Source organism: Mchenga conophoros, linkage group LG12, assembly GCF_057382185.1.
Source record: "Mchenga conophoros isolate Kocher_MC1m ecotype Shallow Benthic linkage group LG12, M_conophoros_male_GT1.1, whole genome shotgun sequence".
In the NCBI taxonomy this organism is placed as follows: Eukaryota; Metazoa; Chordata; class Actinopteri; order Cichliformes; family Cichlidae; genus Mchenga; species Mchenga conophoros.
The window spans coordinates 32,827,991-32,843,105 of record NC_140537.1 but is presented as its reverse complement, the minus strand read 5'-3'; the positions used below and the strand labels follow the sequence as shown (position 1 = coordinate 32,843,105).

Sequence of the window (15,115 nt, the reverse complement as noted above, 5' to 3'; positions counted from 1 at the left end):
TCTTAGGTGATGCACGTGTTTCTCTAACTTCAACAAGATGTGTTAATGTGTTACCAATAAAAGGACAGTTTGAATACAGTAAGAATTAAACAATAAAAATTAAGAGATCAAATTTTCTTCTATGTTTAAACACAAATCAAAACGCAGCCAGACTTTGATATTTTTATTGACAGAAAATAATCCAGGAAATCAGTGAACTCGTGTTTCTGACATTTTCATCACATTTGCTCTGCAGGTGAAAAACAGGAAATCCACAGTTAACAAGACCAAATCCTAAATGTGCTGATGTGATCTGGAATATGAAGTGAGAGTTCACAGAAACACACTGGAACAAACAGCAGCTCCAACTGTACAAATGTTCAACAATTATGAAATAAATGCTTTGGGTCAGTCAGTAGCAAAGAAAACAGTGTCTGTATCTGACAAAGCAATTTACACAGAACTTAGGAACAATAATGAACTTTAGTTTGTATGAATACAACTGAATAAATGTCAGACAGTCAACATTATTCTGCAATGACACATTTTAAAGTAAAACATGGCTGAATTATTACACCAATGTACACAGTTTGGTTTATTTTGCAACATAATGGAGAACATGCTATAAGAAACACATTTAAATGAAGCAAATCACTTAAATGAATCACTGACAGTTAAGTATTAAAAGATGACATTAGGATTATTTATGAGTCAAGTCTATTTATCATTTGGAAACCATTAAAACACAAATTGTCACGATGCTGTTATTAGCTGATATGGATCTAAATAACTGATGAAGGAAAGGAAAGTGACATTTATCAGTGCTTGTTCATCAATGTCTGACACATGGAAGTATGTTCAACTTCGCACTGTTTAAATGTGTAAAAACTGTTTCATGAACACCCAATGACTTGAAACTGCTATATATTTGTCAAAAAAGGAAAAAATCAACCAAAAAAAGAACAAATAAATATAAAGTTTTAAGGACCTTCAAACTGAATTTGCAAGAAAACAAAGCAAAAATTACTTTTATCCTTTAATTTTACTGTGTTTTGAAAATGATTTTTATCACATTGTATAAAATGCTTCAGATACAAATCTTTCTTTCTGCAATTTCTTACCTAAAAAATAAAAACAGGAGTTGCCTAAATTGAAAAACAAACAACCACAAAACAAGCTGTAACTAAAAGGATGAGACAAGAGAAAAAAAGTTCACAGAGACGTCGTTGCAGTTTTCAGAGAAATCTCAGTCTGACAGATTTTGATATCAGAGGTTTTGGTGTCTCCTGCCTTTCCAATATTAAAAAATGGGAAGAGTTTCTCAGTGAAAGTGTCTCTGTGAGTGCAGATGGGAGTCATGTCTTCAGGGTCATAGAAGGACACCTCCCCCCTGTCATAGTCCAGCTGGACTCTGATCCTCTGGAGACTCTTCTTCAGTGTCACAGTCTGACCAACAACATTGATATATTTTCCACTGTTATGCAATAAACACCAGATTCCATATTCTGTTGAAGCAAAACGCTCTCCCTTCCTGTCAACTGACTCTTTAACTAAACCCACAGTCCAGCCAGGATGGTCTCCCACCTCCACCTCCCAGCTGTGTTTCCCTGAGCTGAAGCCCTCAGAGCCAAAAACAGTGGTATAATTAGTGTTTCTCTCTGGATTATCAGGAAGCTGCTGCCATGTGTCTCCTTGTCTCACACTGGTCAGATCATCAGACAGATAGAGCCAGCAGTTTGCAGTGTTTGGGTCCAGAATGACAGGACTGAAGTGGACCTTCTCCTTCATCTTCTCCCACACTCTGAAGGACAGGTTGCCCAGGTGTTTGGCCACATCTATCAGTGCTCCTGAGACCAGCTGTGGATCTGACACTGAGCTCTGGGCTCTGGCTCTGCTCTGAGTGTCTTTATAACTGCTGAGGAATGGCACGCTGTGTTTCTGCAGCTCTTCTTCAACAGCAGAGATGCTGTCTGACAGAGAGGAGATCTGCTCCTCAATCATCTTCATCTCTCTGCTGATAGTCCTCCCCTTCTGCTCCTCTTCCTCCCTCAGAGCTGCCAGTCTGGACTCCTCTTCCTCTTTCAGGAACTGCTGGAGCTTGTTGAACTCTGCTCTGATCTGCCTCTCTGTGGACAACAGCTGCTTCTTCATGTGTTCCCTCACTTCATTGTATGTTTCCTCCACTTGTTTGTATTTGTTCCTCTTGTCCTGCAGAGACTTTAGGTCAGATTTCAGCTGCTCCTTCAGGTCACTGACTGCTTCTTCTACAGGAACCACTTTGTGAGTCTGGTGGAGAGAAAACTCACACACAGGACACACAGCTCTCTGCTCGTCCACACAGAACAGTTTGGCCTCATCTTGATGTTTTCCACATGCCACCAATAATTCATTTTTGCCTTTTTCTGTCTCAGATAATCCAGATTTTTGTTTCTCAGCAAATGAATCAGCAAGTTCTTTCAGAGCAAAGTTTACAAGTGGATGAGCCTTTGAAGATTTTCTTTTACAAATGGGACAGTTTGTGTTTTTAGTTTGTTCCCAGAATTTCTGCAGGCAGCTTGAACAGAAGCTGTGGTTGCAGCTCAGAGACACAGGATCTCTGAAAGTCTCTGAACACACATGGCAGCTCAGGAAATTTTCCAAGAGTTCCTCAGCCATCTCAGCTGGTTTGCAGATGTTCTTAAATATTCAAACTTACCAAAATACAGCCGCTGACTAGTATTCCAGGTAATTTGTCTTGTTCAGTACAGAATGTACTAATGTAATGGCGTCTTCGCTCTGAACGGCAAAACGTGTCTCTTAGTTTCATTTACGCAGAGGTGGAGCAGGTAACTACACTGAACCTGGTATTTGACTTTGTTCCCACTAGATGGTGTAGTTGCTATGTTGTCAACCAGACTACAAAATACTGGTAGCTCCTGAAGAGAAATGGAGACTTAAACTGTGAGTCTGTTGTTTATTTCAGCAGCTTTGCTCGATACAGTCAGACGTAAACAAAAGAGCACATTAAACACTATTAACAGAAACATTTTGATTTCACTATATGATGCTAAAATGATTAAATACAATGCATGCATTTGGTAAAATTGTCAAGTGGTTCTATCAGAAGAGAAACTCAGTGAGGGAGCCAAGGTAGTAGAGAAACTGTTGCTAAAATACAATTTATTTACCACATAAAACAAGCAATAAAACAATCCTTACCAGGGACAACAAATTTAAATATGTTAAAACGATGAAACTAAAAAGTTTCAATCGCCTCAGCCGATCAATTAGAACCGCTAAAAGTCCAACAAAGATCTATTAAAATCCAAAAGCTGGCAGCGTCCTCACCACTACCTCGCTCCGGTGAGCCCGAATGGGCAGAGCTCTTAACTGTACTTGACACGCGTGACTAGTATCTCGCCGTCCAACGATGTATGACGCGATACTATCGCGTCACCTCTTCACTCTTCGCCGACGGTGTTTCTTTCCGTTTTCGTCTCCAGTTGGACCGCCGCCAGGCACTCTTATTGGTCTGTTTGTGGCGCGAATGCGAACTGTGATTTGTCAAACGCGCAATCCTTCCAGGGCATGAACTCTCACAGGTGTGTGATAGGGGAGGTGGGGAGTCTCCCGGAAACAAGTCAACAAATGTCACAATAAAAGCATGCAATAAAACTGCAAGAGTACCACCCTTCACATTATTAAAAGATTAAAAATAATAAAATACAGCTACACATTCAAAATAAGACAACATTTAAAACACCACTCTTTCCCAGGATGACAAAATGATATTTACTTTAAAGGCCTGCGGTTTTAGGCTGAAGTCAGCGTTTTCTTCTCTGCACAAATGAGCAAAATTCAAATTTCAAGGGGCTCGAATTAATAAATACTGACTACCTGTCCAGTCATACACATAAACTACATGAAGTGTTGTCCTCTTAATTTGAGCATGAACTCCGCTGCCTTCCTGTCATTTAGTCAGATGAAGCATCACTGAACTCTGAACGTCTGCTGTCTGCTATCTCCAGTCACTGCCTGAGCCGCACGGACATCACTGAGACGTCCGCTCTTCACAGGGTGTCTTTCCAAACTTACTCCATCATTTCTGTTCAGGTGCCTTTTTCTAGTTTCCCTTTTCTCTTTTTATCACTTTAGTTTTCTTCCTCTATGTCTCTGTTTTTTCTGATTATTGTGGTGTTATTTATCAAATTATAATTCAGTATGAAATTCTGTTTTTGAAGAAATATCAGACTATACCCAGGAGTTTATATGTTTTATTGATAGAAAACTCAAGAGATCAATAAACTCATGATTTTGACATTTGATCATATTTGCAATACCTGCATTTACAAAAAAACAAAACAAAACAGGAAATCCACAGTTAACACAACAAAATCCTGAATGTGCTGATGTGTTGTTTCACATCTGGAATGTGAAGTGGGAGTTTCCAGAAACACACTGGGACAAACAACAGCTCCAACCAAAATGTGCATCCACAGTTAGGTAACTCTGTCCCAGTGTTACATTTATGTTGTATTAAAACAGAGACAAATAGAGATCCAGATTGTTTTTGTATGAAGAAAACAGAAAAATATACAGAAGATTTTGAGACAGTAATCTGCACTGATGTACAGCAGAATAAATTTTGCATTAAAGTACACAATTGGATTCGTTTTGCACAGTAACACATAGTGCGTTGTTGCAATAACAAGAAAAAATAACACAATTTCCCGAATGCTTTAAAACAGAGATTAGAGTCTAATAAAAAAATATTTTAGTGTTCATTTTAGTGTTCTGTTAAAGCGCTGCTATAATTGGGAGACACTGACTTGTTAAATGATAAATGATATCAAAATATCAAAAAATATCATCTTAGTTACAGATATTTATCTTAATCATCATATCTCTGGAAATATTTAAATGTTTAAAAATAATTTGATGAAAAATTAAGAGATTTTAAACAGAGAGGGGCAAATACCAAAATCAAAGAAAGTGACATTGATATCAGCGTCCAGGATCATTGTTATCAATCTCATATTAAGGGGATGATATTTGAAACCAACTGTTAAATAATATTGCATAGTCTCAAAAACCACAAACTACATTCATGACTTTGTTTAATATAAAATATTATAATGTATAATAATTTTAGACCTCCAAGTTTTCAATCAAATCTCAGTCTGACAGATTTTGATATCAGATGTTTTTCGACTTCCATCCCCTCCAAAACTGAAATATGGGAAGAGTTTCTCAGTGAAAGTGTCTCTGTGAGTGCAGATCAGAGTCATGTCTTCAGGGTCATAGAAGGACACCTCCCCCCTGTCATAGTCCAGCTGGACTCTGATCCTCTGGAGACTCTTCTTCAGTGTGAGAGTCTGACCGTCACGGTTAAAGTATTTTCCACTACAATACAATAAACACCAGAATCCACAGTCTGGTGAGCCAAAAGACATCCCCTTCCTGTCAAGTGACTCTTTAGCTAAACCTACAAAATAGCTAGGATGGTCTCCCACCTCCACCTCCCAGCTGTGTTTCCCTGAGCTGAAACTTTCATAACCAAAAACAGTTATGTAATAAGTGTTTCGCTCTGGATTATTAGGAAGCTGCTGCTTTGTGTCTCCACGTCTCACACTGGTCAGATCATCAGACAAACAGAGACTGGGGTTTGCAGTGTTTGGGTCCAGAATGACAGGACTGAAGTGGACCTTCTCCTTCATCTTCTCCCACACTCTGAAGGACAGGTTGCCCAGGTGTTTGGCCACATCTATCAGTGCTCCTGAGACCAGCTGTGGATCTGACACTGAGCTCTGGGCTCTGGCTCTGCTCTGAGTGTCTTTATAACTGCTGAGGAATGGCACGGTGTGTTTCTGCAGCTCTTCTTCAACAGCAGAGATGCTGTCTGACAGAGAGGAGATCTGCTCCTCAATCATCTTCATCTCTCTGCTGATAGTCCTCCCCTTCTGCTCCTCTTCCTCCCTCAGAGCTGCCAGTCTGGACTCCTCTTCCTCTTTCAGGAACTGCTGGAGCTTCTTGAACTCTGCTCTAATCTGCCTCTCTGTGGACAACAGCTGCTTCTTCATGTGTTCCCTCACTTCATTGTATGTTTCCTCCACTTGTTTGTATTTGTTCCTCTTGTCCTGCAGAGACTTTAAGTCAGATTTCAGCTGCTCCTTCAGGTCACTGACTGCTTCTTCTACAGGAACCACTTTGTGACTCTGGTGGAGAGAAAACTCACACACAGGACACACAGCTCTCTGCTCGTCCACACAGAACAGTTTAGATTCTTTTTGGTGTTGATTGCAAGACATTTCCACCATCTTCTTTTCTTTTACTGTCTCAGATAATCGAGCTGTATTTATCCCATCATACTTATCAGCCACTTCATTCTGATCAAAGTTGGCCAGATGGGTAAGAGAGTGCATTTGATCTTCCATGTGGTTTGAGGGTCTCCTTTTACAAATAGGACAGATTTTGTTTTTGACTTGTTCTCAAAATTGTTGCGGGCAGCTTGAATAGAATCTGTGGTTACAGATCAGAGACACAGCATCTTTGAAAATCTAAGAACACAAAGTGGATTAAAGTGCATAAGAAAATAAGTCTTTTTCTGCATTTTCTCTGTTTTCAAATGAGAAACTCACCAAATCAAAATTCCTCGCAGTTTTCCTCCTACTGTCCACCAAGTAAGTACAGACTGGTAACAGACACCAAACCCTGTAATGACTACTTGGTTTCAACAGTCTCTTCAAATTTCATCTAAATCATTCATTGGTTGATTATTAACTGCATTGTGCTAGCTTTTACTACCCTTATGGAGAATGGGATCTGTCCCAAAACAACCATAAACTAACCTACTGACTCAAAACTCTCGAGGATCTTATTTTGGGGATAAAATTATTACTTTTTTAGTTTAAGTTTGTGTTTTCCAAGCAAATGTCAAACATTTGTTTACATTATAAATCTCCTCTTTTATTTTAGATTGCAGCTCTTTCTTTGGATGTTGCTTCACAGCTTTTATTGTCCTCCTGTTGCAGCCTTGATGTCAACAGTTATTACCTTGTGTATTCTTATAGACAAAGGAGTTCTTCATACTTCCCTGTGGTTTATGATTTTATTTTTTATTTTTTGCAATAAGTCATCGTATAGGCTCAGTTCCAAAAAAGGCCAAATTTCAATGTACAAACTTTTTTTAAACTTACATTTATTTTTAAAAACAAATATTTTTATTTTTAAAACAGATTTTAAAGTTGGAGGTTTTTGCATCTTTTGCCTCCAAATATGAAAATAATGGAAGTGTTTCTTTAAATGCAGGTCTGAGCCCTGTTTTCAATTGATATTTGTCCTTTTATGTTCACAGACACATCAAACTGGAGCCAGGCTTCTCAGTTTTTTCCCATCTGACATATGAAGTGAGAGTTTAAAGAAACAGCAGCTCCAACCAAACAAATGTTTAAGGATTACTAAAGTAATGTTAGTACTGAATCGTTATAACAGACATCCATCTAGATTCTAGATGGTTAATCAGCAGAAAATCACTTATCATAAAAAAAATAAAAGATTAAAAAAAAATAAAGGTTGATTAGCTTCCACTTGGATTTAACCCCACCAGCATGGACCTCACTGTATGGTATTTGCATATTCTCCATGTCCAGAGTCTCTCGTCCCATAACAGCTCAGATAGGCAGCAGTCCCCACCATCCGCCCACATGGATAAATGGAAGAAAACGGATGGATGTTCTGAGATTTTAAAAACCACAGAAAAGAAATATTTGTGAAAGTCAGATTTTATTACATTTTTTCTAATCTGTTGGATTCCATTGCTAACTCCAGTATTAGTACTCATTAACTGATTACACTTAAATGTAACCTGATGCCTTTCAGTGCATGTGTGGCTGAAGAGCCCTAATTTTTTAAATTATTATTAGAAAACCGATATAGAGCTTGAGCACTGTTCATCAGATACATTACATTTCCATGTTTGTTTCCACCAACTCTAGATTTGCCCAGAATTTTTAAAGAGAAACACAAAAACATCATAAAAACATTTATTGACTGAGAAAATCAGCGATCAGCGATTCTCTTTTTTCAAATGAAACCTTGCCTTGAACTCTCTGCCAAGGAAACACAGTTCAGTAACAGATGCCAAGCCCTGCATTGGTTTCAAAATACTCTACCTGATACTCAGATTTCATGTGGATTTTTTATCAGTTAGTTATTAGCTGGATTCTGCTGTCTTATATTACCTTTAGGCAGAACAGGATGCAGCTGAAACATGTATCATGGACTTCAAACCCTGGAGATTTTTCTTGCTATCATTTGATCAAATTATTTTTACTTCATAAGCCATTTGTGTTTGTCAAGCTCACTGTCAAACATGAGCTTCATTTATGTCATAAATCTCCCCTTTGACTTTGGTTTATGGTTCTTTCGTTGGACTTTGCTTCACAGCTTTTATTGTCCTCCTGCAGCTTTGATCTCAACATGTATTACATTGTGTATTGTAAGAGAACCAGGGATTTCTCGTGTACTTCACTGTGGTTTATGACTTTATTTTGATTCATTTTTTACAATGAATGTTTGTATGGTGGTGGCGATTTTACTATATTGCTGTTTGTTCATGTCTGTACAGTAGTACAGAAATGTAGTAGCAGCTTAATAACATCCTGACTGAAATGTGAGGAGTAAATGCTAAAATCCCCCAAACAACCTCAAGCGCTTTTTTTAGTATATGCAGGACTATATTGTGAAAATCAGTACAAATATTGTTTACATTAAAGACTTTTTGTTGAAATTCATTTTGTGGATCTATTTTACAAATTTGGAGAATGAAAAAAATACATTAAATATTTAGCATCTCATTTTATTCTTTGTGGTTATGAGGATCATTATTTTGCATGCTGTTCTATGGGTTTCTTATGTACATAGCTGAGAGGAGATGAGACACATTTGCTGCTGTTTAACTGACCCTGCATGTTAATGCTGCGCAACATGTAACTGCACAATAACTTTGGTGTCAGATCAAACAGACCAGCCAGTCAGTCAAGTTTTTTTAAGCTTGGAATAAAACAAAACAGCTTCCATTCAGATGAAATAGCACAAATACCTTTAATGAATCCCACAAAACAAAAAAGATTTTGATTGTACTAACAAAACCAAATAAATATATACAGAATGCAGTACAGCCAGTACTGATATACGTATTAAACAGACAACAGATGAATTAGTATTTGGTCCATTTACACAGTAGCACATTATATTGTATTTAAAATTGTAAAAATTTATTTTCCCTAACTGAATGATTTGACAGTGAGCTCTGAATAACTAACCTGACCAAAACATCAGCAGCAAAAGTCCAAAGCTCCAGGGCTACAACAGTTAACTCACCTAAAAGCTGTCTTGAAATGAGCCCCCCATTATGTTACAGCTGGCTTGAAATTGAATTGAACTAAATGATTTTAATTTAGCCACACTGGAGGGTTTTCGTGCATGAATGATCTGTTTAAGGTCATCACAAACCAGCTCAGTCTGATTTATTTCTGCACTCTGACTAGGATACTCCAAAACCTTCCTTTTATTCACTTATTCATTTATTATTTGCATCATTTAAAGGTGGACTTGCTTGTTTTGTATCCTTCTGCATAATCCAAGTGAATTTAAATTTCAGAGCACTGATGGCCGGACATTTTCCTTCGGGATTCTGAATTTCCAGGATTTAAATAGTAGATAGCTAAATTCATGGTTTCACTAATTACAGCAAGTTGTCCAGATCCTGAAGCAGAAAAGTACCCTCTATCCCTCTATGACTCTTAATATGATATATGTTTTACGAAATGCTGTTAATTTTATGGCAGATACAAAGGAATGTGAACCTTCCAAGAAGTTCAACTTTTATCTCATCAGTCAACAGAATTTTTTCTTAAAAACACACAGCAAGATGTATTTTGGGAAATGTGAGATGAGCTTTTGTGTTTGTTTTGGTCAGCAGTAGTTTTCACTTTGGAAGTCTCCTATAGATGCCATTTTTTAACCCAGTCTCTTTCTTATTGTTGAATCATGAACTCTGATATTAACTGAGATAAGTGGAGTCTGCAATTCTTTGTTCTGGATTCTTTTGTGATCTCCTGGAGTAATTTTGGTAGGCTGGCCACGACTGGGAAAGTTCACCACTGTTGTAGGTTTTCTCCATTTGTGGATATTGGCTCACAGCGTGGTTCACTGGGGTCCCAAGGTCTCATAATTGGCTTTAGAACTCCTTCCAGACTGACAGATGTCAGTGAGTTTGTTTCTCATCTCTTCTTGAGGGTCTTTATATTTTGGCATGAAGTTTAATGAACCATTAAATCACTGTTAATGGTTGGTTCATTCTTCATAATAGTTTGCATGTATTTTAATCAAAAGTATCAATAAATGTTAAATGTCAGAAACAAAACAAAGTAAGATGAAGGTTTTCAACAGGTTTCTTCTTCATGAAACCAATTTGTTTGAACTTGGTATTTCCATCCATCCATCCATTTTCATCCGCTTTATCCGAGGCCGGGTCGCGGGGGCAGCAGCCTAAGCAAAGAGGCCCAGACCTCCCTCTCCCCAGCCACCTCCTCCAGCTTATCCGGGGGAACACCAAGGCGTTCCCAGGCCAGCCGAGAGATATAGTATCTCCAGCGTGTCCTGGGTCTGCCCCGGGGCCTCCTCCCGGTGGGACATGCCTGGAACACCTCACCCAGGAGGCGCCCAGGGGGCATCCTTGTAAGATGCCCGAACCACCTCAGCTGGCTCCTTTCGATGTGGAGCAGCAGCGGCTCTACTCTGAGCCCCTCCCGGATGGCCGAACTTCTCACCCTATCTCTAAGGGAGAGGCCAGCCACACTTCGGAGGAAGATCATTTCTGCCGCTTGTATCCGCGATCTTGTTCTTTCGGTCACTACCCACAGCTCGTGGCCATAGGTGAGGGTAGGGACGTAGATCGACCGGTAAATTGAGAGCTTCGCTTTTACACTCAGCTCCCTCTTCACCACGACGGACCGGTGCAGCGTCCGCATTACTGCAGCTGCAGCCCCAATCCGTCTGTCGATCTCCGGCTCCCTTCTCCCATCACTCGCGAACAAGACCCCGAGGTACTTGAACTCCTCCACTTGGGGCAGGAACTCATCCCCGACCAGGGGGTGGGCACTTGGTATTTCCCTTCTTGGATAAAGAAGAATTACATTCATGATTTGACTCATTTTTGTCAACTGACTCTTTAACTATACCCACAATCCACAAAGGATGGTCTCCCACCTCCACCTCCCAGCTGTGTTTCCCTGAGCTGAAGCCCTCAGATCCAAAAACATCATTATACTTAATGTTTCTCTCTGGATTATCAGGAAGATGTTGCTTTGTGTCTCGACATCTCACACTGGTCAGATCATCAGACAGATAGAGACAGCAGTTTGCAGTGTTTGGGTCCAGAATGACAGGACTGAAGTGGACCTTCTCCTTCATCTTCTCCCACACTCTGAAGGACAGGTTGCCCAGGTGTTTGGCCACATCTATCAGTGCTCCTGAGACCAGCTGTGGATCTGACACTGAGCTCTGGGCTCTGGCTCTGCTCTGAGTGTCTTTATAACTGCTGAGGAATGGCACGCTGTGTTTCTGCAGCTCTTCTTCAACAGCACAGATGCTGTCTGACAGAGAGGAGATCTGCTCCTCAATCATCTTCATCTCTCTGCTGATAGTCCTCCCCTTCTGCTCCTCTTCCTCTCTCAGAGCTGCCAGTCTGGACTCCTCTTCCTCTTTCAGGAACTGCTGGAGCTTGTTGAACTCTGCTCTGATCTGCCTCTCTGTGGACAACAGCTGCTTCTTCATGTGTTCCCTCACTTCATTGTATGTTTCCTCCACTTGTTTGTATTTGTTCCTCTTGTCCTGCAGAGACTTTAAGTCAGATTTCAGCTGCTCCTTCAGGTCACTGACTGCTTCTTCTACAGGAACCACTTTGTGACTCTGGTGGAGAGAAAACTCACACACAGGACACACAGCTCTGTCTTCATCCTCACAGTACCAGTAAGGGACGTCTGGATGTTTATCACACACCACCTCCTCCTCCTCTTCCTCCTTTTCTTTTTCTGTCTGCAGCTCAAAGATACAGGATCTCTGAAAGTCTCTGAACATACATGGCAGCTGATGTAATGTTCAACAAGTGCGACTTTCTCTGCCATTTTTCAGGGATTTTTTTAAATCACAAGACTCACCGAAATATGACCAGTTTCCCTTATAATTCTGCCAAATTGTGTTCTTTGGTCCAGAGCGCAGGATTTAACGTAATGGCGTCTATAATGTAAACGACAGAGTCAAGTTTCATTTACTCTGTTAAGGGTGGAGCTGATAGTAATGCACTTGCTATTTTATTTTATGCAGCTAAAAAAACAAACAAAAAAAGACAATTATTAAAGTAATTTCTCAGCCATCCCTGCTAGTTTACATGTCAAGACTCTCAACAAAATAAAGTCCACTTTGTGTTATTTTGTGCTCGTCAGTACAGATCCCAACCTTTAATGTAGTGACATCCCAATCAGATCGACAAAGTGAATCTAAGTTTGATTTACTCTGTTGTGGGTGGAGCTGATATCGATGATCCTCCCATTTGACTCTGTCCCCACTATACGGTGTAACACTGTAATTACCACGTTTATTCAAAGACTTCTCTCCAAATCAAACCCTAAAGACTTAATACACAGAATTGACAAAATAAAGATTCTGCATAAAATAACACAGCTCGTAAAATAACCGGAGTAAAAGACATTACCAAACTTTCAAAACTTTACAACACAGCACTCTGGGAGTCATTTACACCAATTGGTATATGTTAATAGGAAAATTGTACTTTGTAGTCAGTATAATCTTTTAATGATATAAGTTTGCATATGGTAGAATGCTGCATGTAATCATTTGTGTGTAGAAGTATATAGTTGGTGGCATAGTGAAAGAATGTCTCATCCTAGGGGGCCTGTAACACTTCAAGGTGTTTTAGCGTCCACCCCCACATCCTGGGAGCATGGGGAGAGGTCGTACCTTGTTTTATTGTTTTATTGTTTTAATGTAGCTATGTCTGTTTTAGTCTAAGTGCCTTTTGTTTAGATGAACTGCTGGACTTCTTCACTGTGTTATCTAGGGTGAACCATCTAGGGTGAGCGGGAGACTACCCTCTTCCTGACCAAGGATGTTTCCTTTTGTGCTGTTATATGACCCTTTGATCAGCAGGACGCCACACACACACACACACACACACACACACACACACACACACACACACACACACACACACACACACACACACACACACACAAGCACCCACTGAAGTATAAATAAAGACCGGGGCAGTTTCTCAGCGCGAGTCTCAGTTCTGGAGACTGCCCTTGCTAGCAAGAAGTTCTGTGTGTTTCTCTTCTCTGACTCTTTACTGAAGAAGTGTTTTAGAATATATTTCTTAACATTATTTGGTCCTTCGAGCCAGAGCAGAAAATATCAGAACTGTTATCTGTGACTCTGTTCCAGGATCCAGCACTGATTCCTGACGCCGTCGGGAGCCAGCACCGAAGCCTGTGCACAGCCCTCTTGGACGAGGAGAGAGCCCCAGGACGTTAAATTCGGGTCTGGGCCGGTGTTATAACCTGGTCCGCGGCGGTGGGATTCAGTCCGATGATCTGAATCACCAGTGAGACGTCGGAGAGGGAGAAACACTATTTTGGTATATAAAACGGCCCCAAAGGTTTAAAGAAATGTGATAAAATAGGTTTAAGTTCGCCAAAAGGAACTGTGTTTTGATTAGTTTTAGAGGTAGCTGAAATTATCTCGTGACAAATTAGCGCGCAAATGTTTATGTGTGTGTATGTGTCTGGAAGTAAGTTGATTTTACAGCACAATACGCTGCTGAACTACTTCTATTTTTGTTTTCTTTGCTGAGGCTCACGTACTGGTGACAAAGGAGAACGGTTGAGTTTCATCTCATAAAACTGATACCGCTTCACCGTTAGGGTGAAGTCGAAGGCCGTATCAGTAAACCACTCTGAAGTCAAGCGTGCCAGCGACGGCCCAGCAAAATCTTTGAAAATGGGGAATAAACAAGAAAAATTAACACCTGATGAGGAATGGTTAGAAAAACAACAAACCGGAGCAGGTAAAATAAGTGCAAATAGGTGGCGAAATCTACAAAAAGCAAAAAAAAACAAACCGCAGATTCTTTAGATTGCCCTGATCAACAACAGCCAGTGCTCCAGACCATTAATTTAACCAGTTGTTAATAGTAATCTGCATTAAGCTTAGGGTTGCTCAAATTCAGTATAATGACATATGAGATGAAGTAAAATAGGTAAATATTTAAACTAATGATGTGCTCAGAGGCATTTGACCTGTTTGAAAGACTGTCGTCTTATTATGAGCCATGGTTGAGATATAGAGCACATCTGTGAAAACAACTAATATGTTGAACCCTGTATGAAACATCTAAAGGTACATGATGGGGACGCTGAATTGAATATGAAAGTGCAAGTCTTTGCCACTGTGTGGGGCAAAGCACGCGACCACTGTGAGGTTGCGTTGCGGTCTCTTCTGAGCTGATGAGCAAGCTACACAACATCAGATCGAGATCTGGCTGAGAACTCAGATAACTGTGATAACTGGAGTGTGCAGAGTTTCCGTGAGCAGTTTTCCTGCATCTTGACTCATGTGTAGAGTGTTCATAGCATCAGCATCATGTTTTTGTTTATTTGTTTTGTTGGGTTGAAAAATAATTAAACTTGTAATCATACCTATGGATCACCATGGCACATATCATCAGCCATGTGATTTATTTATGCAGATGAAAAGAAGTGAGTGTGAATGTGTCTGACGTCACGGTGCCTTTGTGCGCTGTGTAAAAGTAATTGCCTCTGATTGTGAGAGTGGTGATTCTACAGGTCACCAGCTTTAAAAAAAAAAAAAAAAAGAGTGAAAAAGAGAAAGAATTTACATTGTAGATGAAAAATAATCATAGGAAAAAGGTTTTGTGTTGATCAGCCAAAAACAACTACAATCTCATTTTCTGCTTTAAAGAAAGGACTGTGCACAAAAACAGAGAGAGAGATGTGTGTTGATTAAGCAGTGATGATAATAATGAACATGTCTTAGTTTGTCACTTTCAGGTGAAAAG

The 15,115-nt window shown here is 39.8% G+C and overlaps 2 protein-coding genes and 1 pseudogene across 3 annotated transcripts; all 3 read right to left on the bottom strand.

Moving 5' to 3' along the window:
• Positions 1-174: 174 nt before the first annotated feature.
• On the bottom strand, positions 175-3,398 carry LOC146563010 (E3 ubiquitin-protein ligase TRIM35-like). The gene has a single exon (XM_085295332.1). The coding sequence runs from the start codon at positions 2,632-2,634 to the stop codon at positions 1,192-1,194; it is 1,443 nt and encodes a 480-aa protein (XP_085151458.1). The 5' UTR covers positions 2,635-3,398; the 3' UTR covers positions 175-1,191.
• Positions 3,399-4,218: 820 nt separating this feature from the next.
• LOC146563009 (zinc-binding protein A33-like) lies at positions 4,219-6,987 on the bottom strand. Of its 2 annotated transcripts, none has more exons than XM_085295329.1 (2): positions 6,597-6,987; positions 4,219-6,515 (listed from the first exon to the last, which is right to left on the bottom strand). In XM_085295329.1, the coding sequence occupies exon 2, from the start codon at positions 6,390-6,392 to the stop codon at positions 5,127-5,129; it is 1,266 nt and encodes a 421-aa protein (XP_085151455.1). In that variant the 5' UTR covers positions 6,393-6,515; positions 6,597-6,987; the 3' UTR covers positions 4,219-5,126. The 2 variants fall into 2 exon arrangements, with proteins under 2 accessions (XP_085151455.1, XP_085151456.1); XM_085295330.1 differs by having other exon boundaries at positions 4,219-6,477.
• A 4,110-nt stretch (positions 6,988-11,097) lies between these two features.
• On the bottom strand, positions 11,098-12,146 carry LOC146563008 (E3 ubiquitin-protein ligase TRIM35-like; annotated as a pseudogene).
• Between the last annotated feature and the right edge of the window lie 2,969 nt (positions 12,147-15,115).